The 15485-nt window shown below is 36.0% G+C and overlaps 1 protein-coding gene and 1 long non-coding RNA gene across 2 annotated transcripts; one reads left to right on the top strand and one right to left on the bottom strand.

The window, feature by feature from the left end:
• Window positions 1-1741: 1741 nt before the first annotated feature.
• Window positions 1742-3264, bottom strand: LOC127663096 (uncharacterized). The gene is made up of 3 exons (XR_007972962.1): window positions 3176-3264; window positions 2361-2489; window positions 1742-1836 (listed from the first exon to the last, which is right to left on the bottom strand). It is a non-coding gene; the product is annotated as an uncharacterized LOC127663096 (long non-coding RNA).
• Window positions 3265-6997: 3733 nt separating this feature from the next.
• LOC127663486 (sentrin-specific protease 2-like) lies at window positions 6998-12784 on the top strand. Its single transcript, XM_052155084.1, has 8 exons — window positions 6998-7050; window positions 11254-11362; window positions 11463-11585; window positions 11665-11730; window positions 11958-12046; window positions 12159-12264; window positions 12448-12553; window positions 12693-12784. The coding sequence occupies exons 1-8, from the start codon at window positions 6998-7000 to the stop codon at window positions 12782-12784; spliced, it is 744 nt and encodes a 247-aa protein (XP_052011044.1).
• Window positions 12785-15485: the final 2701 nt, after the last annotated feature.

Below are 15485 nucleotides of genomic sequence, written 5' to 3'. Positions count from 1 at the left end.
TTATGTCTCATAACACTTTTGATTCTATTGACTTAAACACCTAAATAATTCAGGGGGGTATTATCTAGGCAGCACTATTGTATACACCTCTGCCTAGATTCTACCTCCCTCATTATTCTGCATAGATGCTCAAAAAGTCATACAAATAGGTACAGTGCATTGACACAAGAGGCACTTTATGTCTCATAACACTATTGATTCCATTGACTTAAACTCCTATATTATTCAGGGGGGTATTATATAGGCAGCAATACTGTTTACACCTCTGCCTAGATTCTACCTCCCTCATTATTCTGCATGGATGCTCAAAAAGTCATACAAATAGGTAAAATGCATTGACACAAGAGGCACTTTATGTCTCATAACACTTTTGATTCTATTGACTTAAACACCTATATAATTCAGGGGGGTATTATTTAGGCAGGGCAATTTTTACACCTCTGCCTAGATTCTACCTCCCTCATTATTCTGCATGGATGCTCAAAAAGTCAAACAAATAGGTAAATGCATTGACACAAGAGGCACTTTATGTCTCATAACACTTTTGATTCTATTGACTTAAACACCTATATAATACAGGGGGTATTATTTAGGCAGGGCAATTTTTACACCTCTGCCTAGATTCTACCTCCCTCATTATTCTGCATGGATGCTCAAAAAGTCATACAAATAGGTAAAATGCATTGACACAAGAGGCACTTTATGTCTCATAACACTTTTGATTCTATTGACTTAAACACCTATATAATTCAGGGGTATTATTTAGGCAGGGCAATTTTACACCTCTGCCTAGATTCTACCTCCCTCATTATTCTGCATGGATGCTCAAAAAGTCAAACAAATAGGTAAATGCATTGACACAAGAGGCACTTTATGTCTCATAACACTTTTGATTCTATTGACTTAAACACCTATACTATTCAGGGGGGTATTATCTAGGCAGCACTATTGTTTACACCTCTGCCTGGATTCTACCTCCCTCATTATTCTGCATGGATGCTCAAAAAGTCATACAAATAGGTAAAATGCATTGACACAAGAGGCACTTTATGTCTCATAACACTTTTGATTCTATTGACTTAAACACCTATACTATTCAGGGGGGTATTATCTAGGCAGCACTATTGTTTACACCTCTGCCTGGATTCTACCTCCCTCATTATTCTGCATGGATGCTCAAAAAGTCAAACAAATAGGTAAAATGCATTGACACAACAGGCACTTTATGTCTCATAACACTTTTGATTCTATTGACTTAAACACCTATATAATTCAGGGGGGTATTATTTAGGCAGGGCAATTTTTACACCTCTGCCTAGATTCTACCTCCCTCATTATTCTGCATGGATGCTCAAAAAGTCATACAAATAGGTAAAATGCATTGACACAAGAGGCACTCTATGTCTCATAACACTATTGATTCCATTGACTTAAACACCTATATTATTCAGGGGGGTATTATCTAGGCAGCACTATTGTATACACCTCTGCCTAGATTCTACCTCCCTCATTATTCTGCATGGATGCTCAAAAAGTCAAACAAATAGGTAAAATGCATTGACACAAGAGGCACTTTATGTCTCATAACACTTTTGATTCTATTGACTTAAACACCTATATAATTCAGGGGGGTATTATTTAGGCAGGGCAATTTTTACACCTCTGCCTAGATTCTACCTCCCTCATTATTCTGCATGGATGCTCAAAAAGTCATACAAATAGGTAAAATGCATTGACACAAGAGGCACTCTATGTCTCATAACACTATTGATTCCATTGACTTAAACACCTATATTATTCAGGGGGGTATTATCTAGGCAGCACTATTGTATACACCTCTGTCTAGATTCTACCTCCCTCATTATTCTGCATGGATGCTCAAAAAGTCATACAAATAGATAAAATGCATTGACACAAGAGGCACTTTTTGTCTCATAACACTTTTGATTCTATTGACTTAAAAACCTATATTATTCAGGGAGGTATTATCTAGGCAGCACTATTGTTTACATCTCTGCCTAGATTCTACCTCCCTCATTATTCTGCATGGATGCTCAAAAAGTCATACAAATAGGTAAAATGCATTGACACAAGAAGCACTTTATGTCTCATAACACTTGATTCTATTGACATAAACACCTATATAATTCAGGGGGGTATTATTTAGGCAGGGCAATTTTTACACCTCTGCCTAGATTCTATCTCCCTCATTATTCTGCATGGATGCTCAAAAAGTCATACAAATAGGTAAAATGCATTGACACAAGAGGCACTTTATGTCTCATAACACTTTTGATTCTATTGACTTAAACACCTATATAATACAGGGGGGTATTATTTAGGCAGGGCAAATTTTACACCTCTGCCTAGATTCTACCTCCCTCATTATTCTGCATGGATGCTCAAAAAGTCATACAAATAGGTAAAATGCATTGACACAAGAGGCACTTTATGTCTCATAACACTTTTGATTCTATTGACTTAAACACCTATACTATTCAGGGGGGTATTATCTAGGCAGCACTATTGTTTACACCTCTGCCTGGATTCTACCTCCCTCATTATTCTGCATAGATGCTCAAAAAGTCAAACAAATAGGTAAAATGCATTGACACAAGAGGCACTTTATGTCTCATAACACTTTTGATTCTATTGACTTAAACACCTATATAATACGGGGGGGGGGGGTATTATTTAGGCAGGGCAATTTTTACACCTCTGCCTAGATTCTACCTCCCTCATTATTCTACATGGATGCTCAAAAAGTCATACAAATAGGTAAAATGCATTGACACAAGAGGCACTTTATGTCTCATAACACTATTGATTCCATTGTTAAACACCTATATTATTCAGGGGGGTATTATCTAGGCAGCACTATTGTATACACCTCTGCCTAGATTCTACCTCCCTCATTATTCTGCATGGATGCTCAAAAAGTCATACAAATAAGAGGCACTCTATGTCTCATAACACTATTGATTCCATTGACTTAAACACCTATATTATTCAGGGGGGTATTATCTAGGCAGCACTATTGTATACACCTCTGCCTAGATTCTACCTCCTTCATTATTCTGCATGGATGCTCAAAAAGTCAAACAAATAGGTAAATGCATTGACACAAGAGGCACTTTATGTCTCATAACACTTTTGATTCTATTTACTTAAACACCTATATAATACAGGGGGGTATTATTTAGGCAGGGCAATTTTTACACCTCTGCCTAGATTCTACCTCCCTCATTATTCTGCATGGATGCTCAAAAAGTCATACAAATAGGTAAAATGCATTGAAACAAGAGGCACATTATGTCTCATAACACTTTTGATTCTATTGACTTAAACACCTATACTATTCAGGGGGGTATTATCTAGGCAGCACTATTGTTTACACCTCTGCCTGGATTCTAACTCCCTCATTATTCTGCATGGATGCTCAAAAAGTCAAACAAATAGGTAAAATGCATTGACACAAGAGGCACTTTATGTCTCATAACACTTTTGATTCTATTGACTTAAACACCTATATAATTCAGGGGGGTATTTTTTAGGCAGGGCAATTTTTACACCTCTGCCTAGATTCTACCTCCCTCATTATTCTGCATGGATGCTCAAAAAGTCATACAAATAGGTAAAATGCATTGACACAAGAGGCACTTTATGTCTCATAACACTATTGATTCCATTGTTAAACACCTATATTATTCAGGGGGGTATTATCTAGGCAGCACTATTGTTTACACCTCTGCCTGGATTCTACCTCCCTCATTATTCTGCATGGATGCTCAAAAAGTCATACAAATAGGTAAAATGCATTGACACAAGAGGCACTCTATGTCTCATAACACTATTGATTCCATTGACTTAAACACCTATATTATTCAGGGGGGTATTATCTAGGCAGCACTATTGTATACACCTCTGCCTAGATTCTACCTCCCTCATTATTCTGCATAGATGCTCAAAAAGTCATACAAATAGGTACAGTGCATTGACACAAGAGGCACTTTGTCTCATAACACTATTGATTCCATTGACTTAAACTCCTATATTATTCAGGGGGTATTATCTAGGCAGCAATACTGTTTACACCTCTGCCTAGATTCTACCTCCCTCATTATTCTGCATGGATGCTCAAAAAGTCATACAAATAGGTAAAATGCATTGACACAAGAGGCACTTTATGTCTCATAACACTATTGATTCCATTGACTTAAACACCTATATTATTCAGGGGGGTATTATCTAGGCAGCACTATTGTATACACCTCTGCCTAGATTCTACCTCCCTCATTATTCTGCATGGATGCTCAAAAAGTCAAACACATAGGTAAAATGCATTGACACAAGAGGCACTCTATGTCTCATAACACTATTGATTCCATTGACTTAAACACCAATATTATTCAGGGGGGTATTATCTAGGCAGCACTATTGTATACACCTCTGCCTAGATTCTACCTCCCTCATTATTCTGCATGGATGCTCAAAAAGTCATACAAATAGGTAAAATGCATTGACACAAGAGGCACTTTATGTCTCATAACACTTTTGATTCTATTGACTTAAACACCTATACTATTCAGGGGGGTATTATCTAGGCAGCACTATTGTTTACACCTCTGCCTGGATTCTACCTCCCTCATTATTCTGCATAGATGCTCAAAAAGTCATACAAATAGGTACAGTGCATTGACACAAGAAGCACTGTATGTCCCATAACAAATGTGATTCTATTGACTTAAACACCTACATTATTCAGGGGGGAATTATCTAGGCAGGAACATTTAATAATTAGAAGGGTATTTTGATATAAAGGGATTTATGATGACATTTCTATTGTCCCCATAATTTAAATTGCTTAAACATACTAAATTATGTTTGATTGAAAATGTCAAAAATGCAGAAAGTATCTTGTGAGGGTTATGGTATAGAATCTAGAGTTTGTACAGTATAAAAATCATTAAGTCAATGGAAATTCCACATAATGATAGGTAGACTAACGTTTGTTTGTTTGTTTGTTTGTTTGTGTGTGTGTGTGTGTGTGTGTGTGTGTGTGTGTGTGTGTGTGCTTGTGTGTGTGTGTGTTTATATGCATTTTATGTGCGTACACTGTTCATGAAAACCTACATGTTAATTGAATTTTATAATTTAATCTCTATATTTATTTTTTATCATCCCTCTAATAATTTAAACTCATGTATGAGCTTTTATTATACACCGTTTAGTTACGTTTAAAATTACTAGCCTTTTTAGCTGAGATTTTAAAATTTTATGTTTATTTTGTATTTTAATTAAGATATTAAATCATTACTCTTCATTGTGAAATTATATCACTACATAAATGTATTATGTAGAGATAAACAATAAATAAGAAAATACATTGGTAGTGATATAATATTTGATACTATTAACGTGTGTTCAATCTTTTTATTTTGTCCAATAATAGCAACATTAAAGTAATTCTCATAATTATGTATTGGATGATGATTCTGCATACTACACTTTTATTTCAATAACACTTGAAAGGCAAATTATGTCATTTTATTTTTCAACAACTAGCCTACAGCAAAACAATTGTTTAATCTGCAGAATTGGAAGCCTCATGTTTTGTCCATGTGCCGATGAAGTAGAAAATCGGCCAATCAGGACTCGTTTTAGGGTGCGAATAGCCGTGTGCAGAAGAGGGGGTGCTGAGTGGCAAAAAAAAAAAAAAAAAAAAGATAATCTTGTAGCAGAGCACAAGTATTGTCCATGCCCCGATCATGCAGGAGATCGGCCAATCAGTACTCGGCATCAGGTGCGATGACGTGTGCAAAAGAGGAGGTGCTATTCGGTGAAGAATCCCATGAAGGTAATCATACAGTTGAATAATTAGGCTAATATCTTTAAGAATGACAAATTGTGAACGAAATTCCAGAAATGTACTTCAGATGTAACATATTTCGTTTTAGAAACAAGTGTTTTTTTCTCTCTCTTTTAATCGCAGGTTAATGTTCATGTGTAGAACGAGAAGAAATCGAATACCCCCTCGAAATTGTCACTTTTTTGAGGTAAAAAAAAAGTTTGAGGTAAATATTTTTCAATTGTCACTTATTTATATTCAAATATGTTCCTAATCAAACTGATGAGGGTTTCTTCAAACATAATTGAATAAAGCTAAAGTTATTTGGTAAAAATACATTTAATGAAACATTTGTGCATGTACAGGTAGGCATTTTGTAAACGGTGTGTTTGAAGGTTATTAAATGTTAAGTAATCTGTCTTATCAAAAACTTTGTCAACCAACCCTAATCATACGTTTTCTGCACATGATATTAGTCCACTATTATTTGTAAATCTTATATCTAAATAATAATTATACCAATAACTTTTAACTAAAATTTAAATTGTTATAATCTTTCTCTGGTTTGTTATATTCACCTTAATAGATTTTAACATTTAAATACCCTGACAGAATCACTGTAGAGCAAGAAATTGAGCATTTATTTAGATGTTACATTTCTGTAAAATTAAATAGAAAATAACAAAGAATTAAATCTGTTCCAACCAACCTCAATCTCTCTTACTCAGTCAATTTTAATTTTTTTGTCTATAGAATATGGATCCCGCATCATACCGTGGTATTGTGACCTACAAAACAGGTGGTGGTTACCCTCAGGGATTGTCCAAGGATCAAAAGTCAAATTTTCGAAAAAAGTTGCTCTTTATGGCATTGAAGGTGAGTAAACTTAATCAAACAACTCTGTTAAAACTGTATTATTATTTTCTAAACTATTTACAGAATAACAATATAGCAACATATTGGGATAACATTTTTATTAAAGGCTACATTAGTCTTTCATGAAGGCCTACTATTTTAATATAATCAATCAATTTACCAGGTTTATTCAAAGGACCTGATGGAGATGTTAAGTTTACCATAGCACTACTTTGCTATGTTTTAAATAAAAACTACAATTCATTTAAAACATCTTGAGAGGTTCTTGGAAAAATGAACGACGACATCAAAGCAAGGACATACAGTGGAAAGACTATTCCTCTATGGTAAGATGAGAAATGATGGAGTGTTCTTGTGCAATGGCGGCCAGTTCTTTGAGGAACTCTGTGAAAAGAACTATGGCATAGATCTCAGTCCTATTCGTGGGAACCACCGTTTTGGGTTGGATAGCTGGGTTCTTTTTTCTATTTGTGCTAGACTGGACTCAGCAGTTTCCTATGGGTCATGGCAGAGAACATCCCATGTTCAGTGGCCTGGATGCTGTTTGACCCTTACTGACCATTCGCCCACTCAAGGAAAGCAAACGTCTCCTTCAGTACACTTTGACCCAGCCACAGAGCCATTGAATTGATTTGAATGCCTTTTAAATGATGGAAATGAGGAATTGACTGATTTCAAGTGCTATGGTAAACTTTGCACTACTGCAAAATTTAGCATGATTATTTATAAAATTGATTGTGGTACTAATTCTACATTGTACAGTACAATCAAACATATTTAACAATTTAGGGAATCTAGTTTCATGACTCTTGGGGGAAAAAAACATTATTTTTTACTTACAAAAACAGGATAAAAAGAAAAGAGTATTACATAAACTTTTAACATTATATAGCATAAAGTTACACTTTAAGATTATTTTTATTCATAAAAAATTAGTTTATAGGTAAATATTGAATTGCACAGATTCAATATTTTGTCATTAGAAATTAAGTTATAATTGCATTTGGTCATAAAATTAGACACTTTTTCTTAAACATAGCTAAATATTATATGTAGATGTCTGGAATCAGCACTGCCCTCTCCCACTTTGTTCATAAATATGACCTGCCAAACAGAGTATACTGAGTAGTGTTATATTGGAGTAAAGTGGTAACACAGCGAACAGTGCCCAACTCATGCAAGTTTAAACCGTTATTATCAGTTTAATATGTGAAAAAAAGAATTTAAAAAAACAAAAATGTATGTAAAATAAGTGACCATAATAAAGGCTTATTCTTCACATACTACTACTAATAATAATATTTAATTTATTACACTTATCTTGCAGATGGAGAGCTCTACTATACTAGATATAAAGGCACTGCATGTAAACTCAAAGTGAAGGTTGTTTGTGGTGCAGAGGATGCAAACAATCTTTTTTTGGAGTTCCATGCAAGCAACATTGGTGCACAGTGTGGACAGAAAAAAACCAAAGATGCCATATCAAAAAGATTTTACTGGCCAGGGATGTCAATAGATCTTGACAAATGGGTAAATACACTATTAATTCGTTTTATAAAAATTAATACAATTTTTATTCTATCTTGTAAATGTAAACTGTTCTCCTTTTTATTCAGGTGGCTGAATGTGTGTCATGTCAGACTGCCAAAGCATCAATTAAAGAAGAAGTACAATTTACACCTATACATGTAAACTGTCTCTCTCTGTTTCTTTCTTTCTGTCTGCACCACCAGCAATTGCCATTCATAATGCTCTAATAAATGATATATACATTTCATATTCCTTTCAAGGTTACACAGCCCTTTGAACTTTTGGGTATGGATCTGATTGGGAAGCTCTCACTCACAGACATCAGTACATATGTGTAATGATTGATTACTTGACCAAATGGCCACAGGCATATCCACTTCAATCTAAGTCGGCAGAGGAGGTCACAAACTGCATTATTAAGTTTTTTTATCAGTTTGAGGCACCAAAACGTGTACTCACAGATCAAGGGAGGGAGTTTGTTAATCAGGTAAGTTGAACTTGTACACTGCTCTACAATAACAGCATATAAAAGTGGTACATGCAACTACAAATTGTTTTTTATTTTTAAATAATTGTACCAGAATTAATCATACTATTTTGTTTGTAATGACAGATCAACAAAAATGTGTCCAGAATTCTCGGAATCAAAAGGAGTTTGTGTTCACCTTATCATCTGCAGACAAATGGTCTTGTTGAAAGAATGAATGGGACAATACAGAGGTACTGTACTGTAATAATACATCCGATTTTATACATCGGTACTTTGCTGTATTTGTCATTTGAACCAAAATGAAACTAATGTTATATTTACACTATGGATGTAAAATAATTGTAATGTATTAAAAATGTTATAGGGCTCTCTGTAAATTAGTTAAAAAAAAACCAAAGCAATGGGATAAACATCTTGATGCTGTAATGTTCGGACTGAGGACCAAAAAACAGATGACCACAAAGTTTTCCCCCTTTTATATGATGTTTGGTCGTGAAGCACGATACCCATCTGAGGTCCCTGAATATTATAAGGTGGGCATGCGTTGTTTTTTGTTGTTTTGTTTCTTTGTCTTGCATTCAGTGTGAAATTATCTACATGAACTTGAAATGCAGATATTTAAAATTAGAAATCAAGTAAATAAATGTACTATTTTCAGATCGACAACACTGTTGAAGCTGTCATGGGGATTGAAGAAATGACTGAGAGTGTCCTAAAACTTGATGAAGTTATTCAAACTGCCCTGACCCACACTGCTCAGGTCCAGAAACAAATGAACAAAAAAGACAAAAAATCACAAAAAATTAAATTCTCTGTGGGTGACAGGGTGTGGAGGTTGAATGTTCGAAGCCAGCAGAGAAAAGGAGGAAAACTGGATCCAGATTTTCTAGGCCCTTACACCGTTAAAACTATAGAAGGGAAGAGTGCTGATCTGGCAGATGAGAGAGGGGTCATTTTTAAAAAAATAAATATTGACCACATGAGGCTGTATATTGAGGAGACTCCACGCATTCCTCACAAGATTGTCTCTGGGATGTCCACAGCAACACCTGCATCACAAAACATCTCTGCTGCATCACCTGCAAATGTGTTATCACCCACCACCTCAGCATCATCAGTGCCATCACCCACCACAGCAGCATTATCAGTGCCATCACCCACCACCACAGCATTATCAGTGCCATCACCCACCACAGCAGCATCATCAATGCCATCACCCAGCACCACAGCATTATCAGTGCCATCACCCACCACCACAGCATCATCAGTGCCATCACCCACCACCTCAGCATCATCAGTGCCATTACCCACCACCACAGCATCATCAGTGCCATCACCCACCACCACAGCATTATCAGTGCCATCACCCACCACCACAGCATTATCAGTGCCATCACCCACCATCACAGCATCATCAGTGCCAACACCCACCACCACAGCATCATCAGTGCCATCACCCACCACCACAGCATTATCAGTGCCATCACCCACCACCACAGCATTATCAGTGCCATCACCCACCACCACAGCATTATCAGTGCCATCACACACCACCACAGCATCATCAGTGCCATCACCCACCATCACAGCATCATCAGTGCCATCACCCTCCACCACAGCATTATCAGTGCCATCACCCACCACCACAGCATTATCAGTGCCATCACCCACCACCACAGCATCATCAGTGCCATCACCCACCACAGCAGCATCATCAGTACCATCACCCAGCACCACAGCATTATCAGTGCCATCACCCACCACCACAGCATCATCAGTGCCATCACCCACCACCTCAGCATCATCAGTGCCATCACCCACCACCACAGCATCATCAGTGCCATCACCCACCACCACAGCATCATCAGTGCCATCACCCACCACCACAGCATTATCAGTGCCATCACCCACCACCACAGCATTATCAGTGCCATCACCCACCACCACAGCATTATCAGTGCCATCACCCACCACCACAGCATTATCAGTGCCATCACCCACCACCACAGCATCATCAGTGCCATCACCCACCACCACAGCATTATCAGTGCCATCACCCACCACCACAGCATTATCAGTGCCATCACCCACCACCACAGCATCATCAGTGCCATCACCCTCCACCACAGCATTATCAGTGCCATCACCCACCACCTCTGACATGGCTGCAATATCTTTCACCACTGCTGCATCTGTGTCATCCCCTACCAACTCTGTAGCATCTGCAACACCTGTACATTCAGTTGCAACCTTGCCATCACCCACCATCTCTGCCACAGCACAATCACCTATAACCTTAGCAAAATCTGTGCCTTCTCACTTCAGCTTAAAAGCAGTTGTGGTATCAACCACCACCACCACAGCAACAGCAGTACAGGACAACCTCAACAGCAGTACCTCAGCAACAGGATTAACAGTTGTTAACCAATGTAAGTTAGAAATCTTATTTGGTCACATATGCTGACTGATAGTGCTTTAAAATGTTTATTTTTGACATCCATCATTACAGGTATTGGTCAGGAAAAAATGTCTATGTGTTGCTGTCCAGAATTGGACCATACAAAATCTTCTTTGCAGACATTAATAAAACTGCTCCAAATAATGAGCTTGAAAGTGAGGTAAAAGTTTTTTAAATGTCAGTGATTTAAATCATAGACAAGGATCATCATAGTATCAAATGTTGGCTTTAACTGTAAATCTCTCATTGTCTTTCTTAAGGTCATAAATGCATACATGTCTCTTCTTGTAAAGAGATTCAATACACATTCAGAAGTACAAGCATTCCAAATTGACACATTTGAAATGACAAAAATCTGGAATGGAAAAAGATCAAAACTAAAGGTTAGTTTATTCAGGTTAATGTATGTTGCAATTTTGAAATGTAGTACAGAAATGTTATAATACTCTTTCTGAATTTCAGGTTGATCCCACAATGTACAAATATCTCATTGGCATTGTGAATGACCATCACCACTGGACAGTTGTGGTAAAAACAAAACATTTGTCTTTACATGTAAATAAGACACTTGCAAGATTTCATATTATAATACAGATAGTGAATTATTAATAAGATTATATAACCTTTTATAGTTTTTCTAAAACCATGTGATGTACATTGAATTTACTTTGAATGAATATAATTTTTTTCTTTAACATAATATAAGTGTAACAAAGTATCCTTATCTCCTACATTTTTTTTTCTACATTTAAAAGATTATGCTGCCATCCCAAAGGAGGGCTTTGTTCCTTGATCCCATGGGAGAAATTTCTTCCAATCTAAAAAGGTGTCAGGATGTAACAAGGTATCAGAAGTTGTTAGACTACAAAATGTGCTTTTAATGTGCTCAATTGATTTAAAATAAATAAATAAGTTGTGTTTCAATGACAGAATAATGATGATTATTATTTGTTAAGGGCTTTTTTGCAACACAAAGGATGCCATGTGTCAAGGTGGTCTTGCCGAACGCTGCCTCACCCAAAGCAAAAAGATGGCACATCATGTGGTGTCTTTGCTTTGAAAGTAAAGTGATGTAAAATATATTTTTTATGCTATCCTACTAAACTGACAATGTCCTCAAGCATGATCTTGGAAAACACAATGAAGACGATTTATGGAAAATATGGTTGATGTGTAACATATGTTTGATTTCTCTATATTATAAAATATATTTATTGCTTATTTTATTGCTTTGCTCTTTTTCAGTTTGCAGAATGTGTACTCAGAGAGGAGCCAATTGTTTTTCTTAATACAGCAGAGGGAGTGGAAGAATTGAGGAAAGCAATAGCTGTCACTCTTCTACAAAACAGTGGTATGTTTAAAGTAATGCATTTACATAATATTTGTTATAACACTTTGATTTTCAAGTCTGCATAGGATTCTTTAGAAAACATAACTTGCAAATTGTAATTTTAAAAGGATGCAAAATTTAAATTCAACATTTTTTTTAGATGACCTGAGCCAGCTGTGCCATGCCTGTGGAGAAGAAAGTGGAGATTATAACTGGGTAAGTAGTTACAAACTCTTCAGTGTTTATCTTTAGGTCTCAATCACTGAAGGTCTGGTGGTCCCTTATTTTTGATGGGATTATATTTTATTATTAACAGTATTATTGTTATTATTAGGGTTTATTAATTAATTTTTATTTTCATAGTTTTGGTTGCTTAGCATGCTTAAAGAATTAAGAAAGTTGGAACACATATCTAGTTAACACATTGGGGGTGGGGGGCTTTTCAGTGCCACTTTTTAACTAAATTAGGGGGGTCAGTTTCACTTACTTTGTACATAGATTGTTCTCATCAAGCTGGACAACATTCAACAGGATTCATGTGACTGGCAACACATTTCGGCAACATTATGCCAATACATTGTAGATGCTAAATTGTGAACAGATATTTGATATATTGAAAAGTGTTGCGATGGCAAGGCAAAATACCTTAATAGCTTAGAATATATATATATATATATATATATATATATATATATATATATATATATAAAGCATCCCAGGGTGATACCGCAATAAGTTGTTTGAGAAAATGTCAAGAGTACATTTCTGCAAATTCTAGGCAAAGGGTGGCCACTTTGAAGATGCTAAAATATAACACCACTTTTATTTTGTTTGGATTTTGTTTAGTCACAACATAATTCCCATAGTTCTATTTATGTTATTCCATAGTTTTGATGACTTACTATTATTCTAAAATGTGAAAAATTATAGTAAGTGTTTCAAAACTTAAAAAGAACCCATGGTGCTTGGGACCATCACAGCTGTATTTCAGTATTGTTCACTCATTTCATCTAGAGCAATTTTACCAACTCTGTCCTTTTTATTGCTGAAAGATAATAAGTTCTTGCTTAATTTTAGATTGCCTGTGACTCATGCAACCGTTGGTACCACCAATCATGCGTCGAGGGGAAATCAAATGTGAATTTTCTGTGTCCTGCCTGTTAAAATTCTGATGACATGAGGAACACATATAAAGAGGCTTGTGTAAATTACATAAAAAAAAATACTTTTTTTTTGGTTGTTTCTTGTTAATTTAATTCCCTTGTTTTTTATGTAAAATAAACATATCTATTTATTTAATAAGTTACATTGTACATTGTTCAAACACTGGCTGCTAATTGTAAATTAGGATATTTATACATATTTTGTTTCTTCTGATGTTTATTTAATTGGAATGCTTGGGTAGAAAATACCCTCTACAGGGCCTTTGGCTAAATTTGTTTGTTTGTATTTCTCTCTCTCTCTCTGTCACTTTTCCTCTAACTCTCGTGCCATGCTCACTCTACTTCCTTTACAACCCTATTCTCTCTCTCTCTCTCTCTCTCTCTCTCTCTCTCTCTCTTCAATATATTTATCTGTGAAATTTGTTTATTATTTATTTGTATATTGTTAATATTTATTATGTTATTTCCTTCAAACACTGAATGCTATTGTTAATAAAATAATTCTACGTGTTGATAAGTATTCTGTTTCTCCTGAAAGTGGGATAATGTTAAATATTTGGGCATAAAATAAGTGTTTAAGTTAATAGAATCCAGTGTGTTATGAGACATAAAGTGCTTCTTGTGTCAATGCACTGTACCTATTTGTATGACTTTTTGAGCATCCATGCAGAATAATGAGGGAGGTAGAATCCAGGCAGAGGTGTAAACAATAGTGCTGCCTAGATAATACCCCCCTGAATAGTATAGGTGTTTAAGTCAATAGAATCAAAAGTGTTATGAGACATAAAGTGCCTCTTGTGTCAATGCATTTTACCTATTTGTATGACTTTTTGAGCATCCATGCAGAATAATGAGGGAGGTAGAATCTAGGCAGAGGTGTATACAATAGTGCTGCCTAGATAATACCCCCCTGAATAATATAGGTGTTTAAGTCAATGGAATCAATAGTGTTATGAGACATAAAGTGCCTCTTGTGTCAATGCATTTTACCTATTTGTATGACTTTTTGAGCATCCATGCAGAATAATGAGGGAGGTAGAATCCAGGCAGAGGTGTAAACAATAGTGCTGCCTAGATAATACCCCCCTGAATAGTATAGGTGTTTAAGTCAATAGAATCAAAAGTGTTATGAGACATAAAGTGCCTCTTGTGTCAATGCATTTTACCTATTTGTATGACTTTTTGAGCATCCATGCAGAATAATGAGGGAGGTAGAATCTAGGCAGAGGTGTAAAATTGCCCTGCCTAAATAATACCCCCTGAATTATATAGTTGTTTAAGTCAATAGAATCAAAAGTGTTATGAGACATAAAGTGCCTCTTGTGTCAATGCATTTTACCTATTTGTATGACTTTTTGAGCATCCATGCAGAATAATGAGGGAGGTAGAATCTAGGCAGAGGTGTAAAAATTGCCCTGCCTAAATAATACCCCCCTGAATTATATAGGTGTTTAAGTCAATAGAATCAAAAGTGTTATGAGACATAAAGTGCCTCTTGTGTCAATGCATTTTACCTATTTGTATGACTTTTTGAGCATCCATGCAGAATAATGAGGGAGGTAGAATCTAAGCAGAGGTGTAAACAGTATTGCTGCCTAGATAATACCCCCCTGAATAATATAGGAGTTTAAGTCAATGGAATCAATAGTGTTATGAGACATAAAGTGCCTCTTGTGTCAATGCACTGTACCTATTTGTATGACTTTTTGAGCATCTATGCAGAATAATGAGGGAGGTAGAATCTAGGCAGAGATGTAAACAATAGTGCTGCCTAGATAATACCCCCCTGA

The sequence above is a fragment of the Xyrauchen texanus genome, chromosome 23, assembly GCF_025860055.1.
Source record: "Xyrauchen texanus isolate HMW12.3.18 chromosome 23, RBS_HiC_50CHRs, whole genome shotgun sequence".
Classification (NCBI taxonomy): domain Eukaryota; kingdom Metazoa; phylum Chordata; class Actinopteri; order Cypriniformes; family Catostomidae; genus Xyrauchen; species Xyrauchen texanus.
Note: the sequence above shows the minus strand (reverse complement) of the source record. Positions and strands in the feature narration are given on the sequence as shown.

Excerpts from the sequence above, each read along its gene's own strand:
- LOC127663486 (XM_052155084.1), top strand. The coding sequence starts at position 6,998 with ATGAACGACGACATCAAAGCAAGGACATACAGTGGAAAGACTATTCCT. Across the intron at positions 11,363-11,462 it reads ATAATGAGCTTGAAAGTGAG|GTCATAAATGCATACATGTC; the intron begins GTAAAAGTTTTT and ends GTCTTTCTTAAG. Across the intron at positions 12,047-12,158 it reads AGGTGTCAGGATGTAACAAG|GGCTTTTTTGCAACACAAAG; the intron begins GTATCAGAAGTT and ends TTATTTGTTAAG.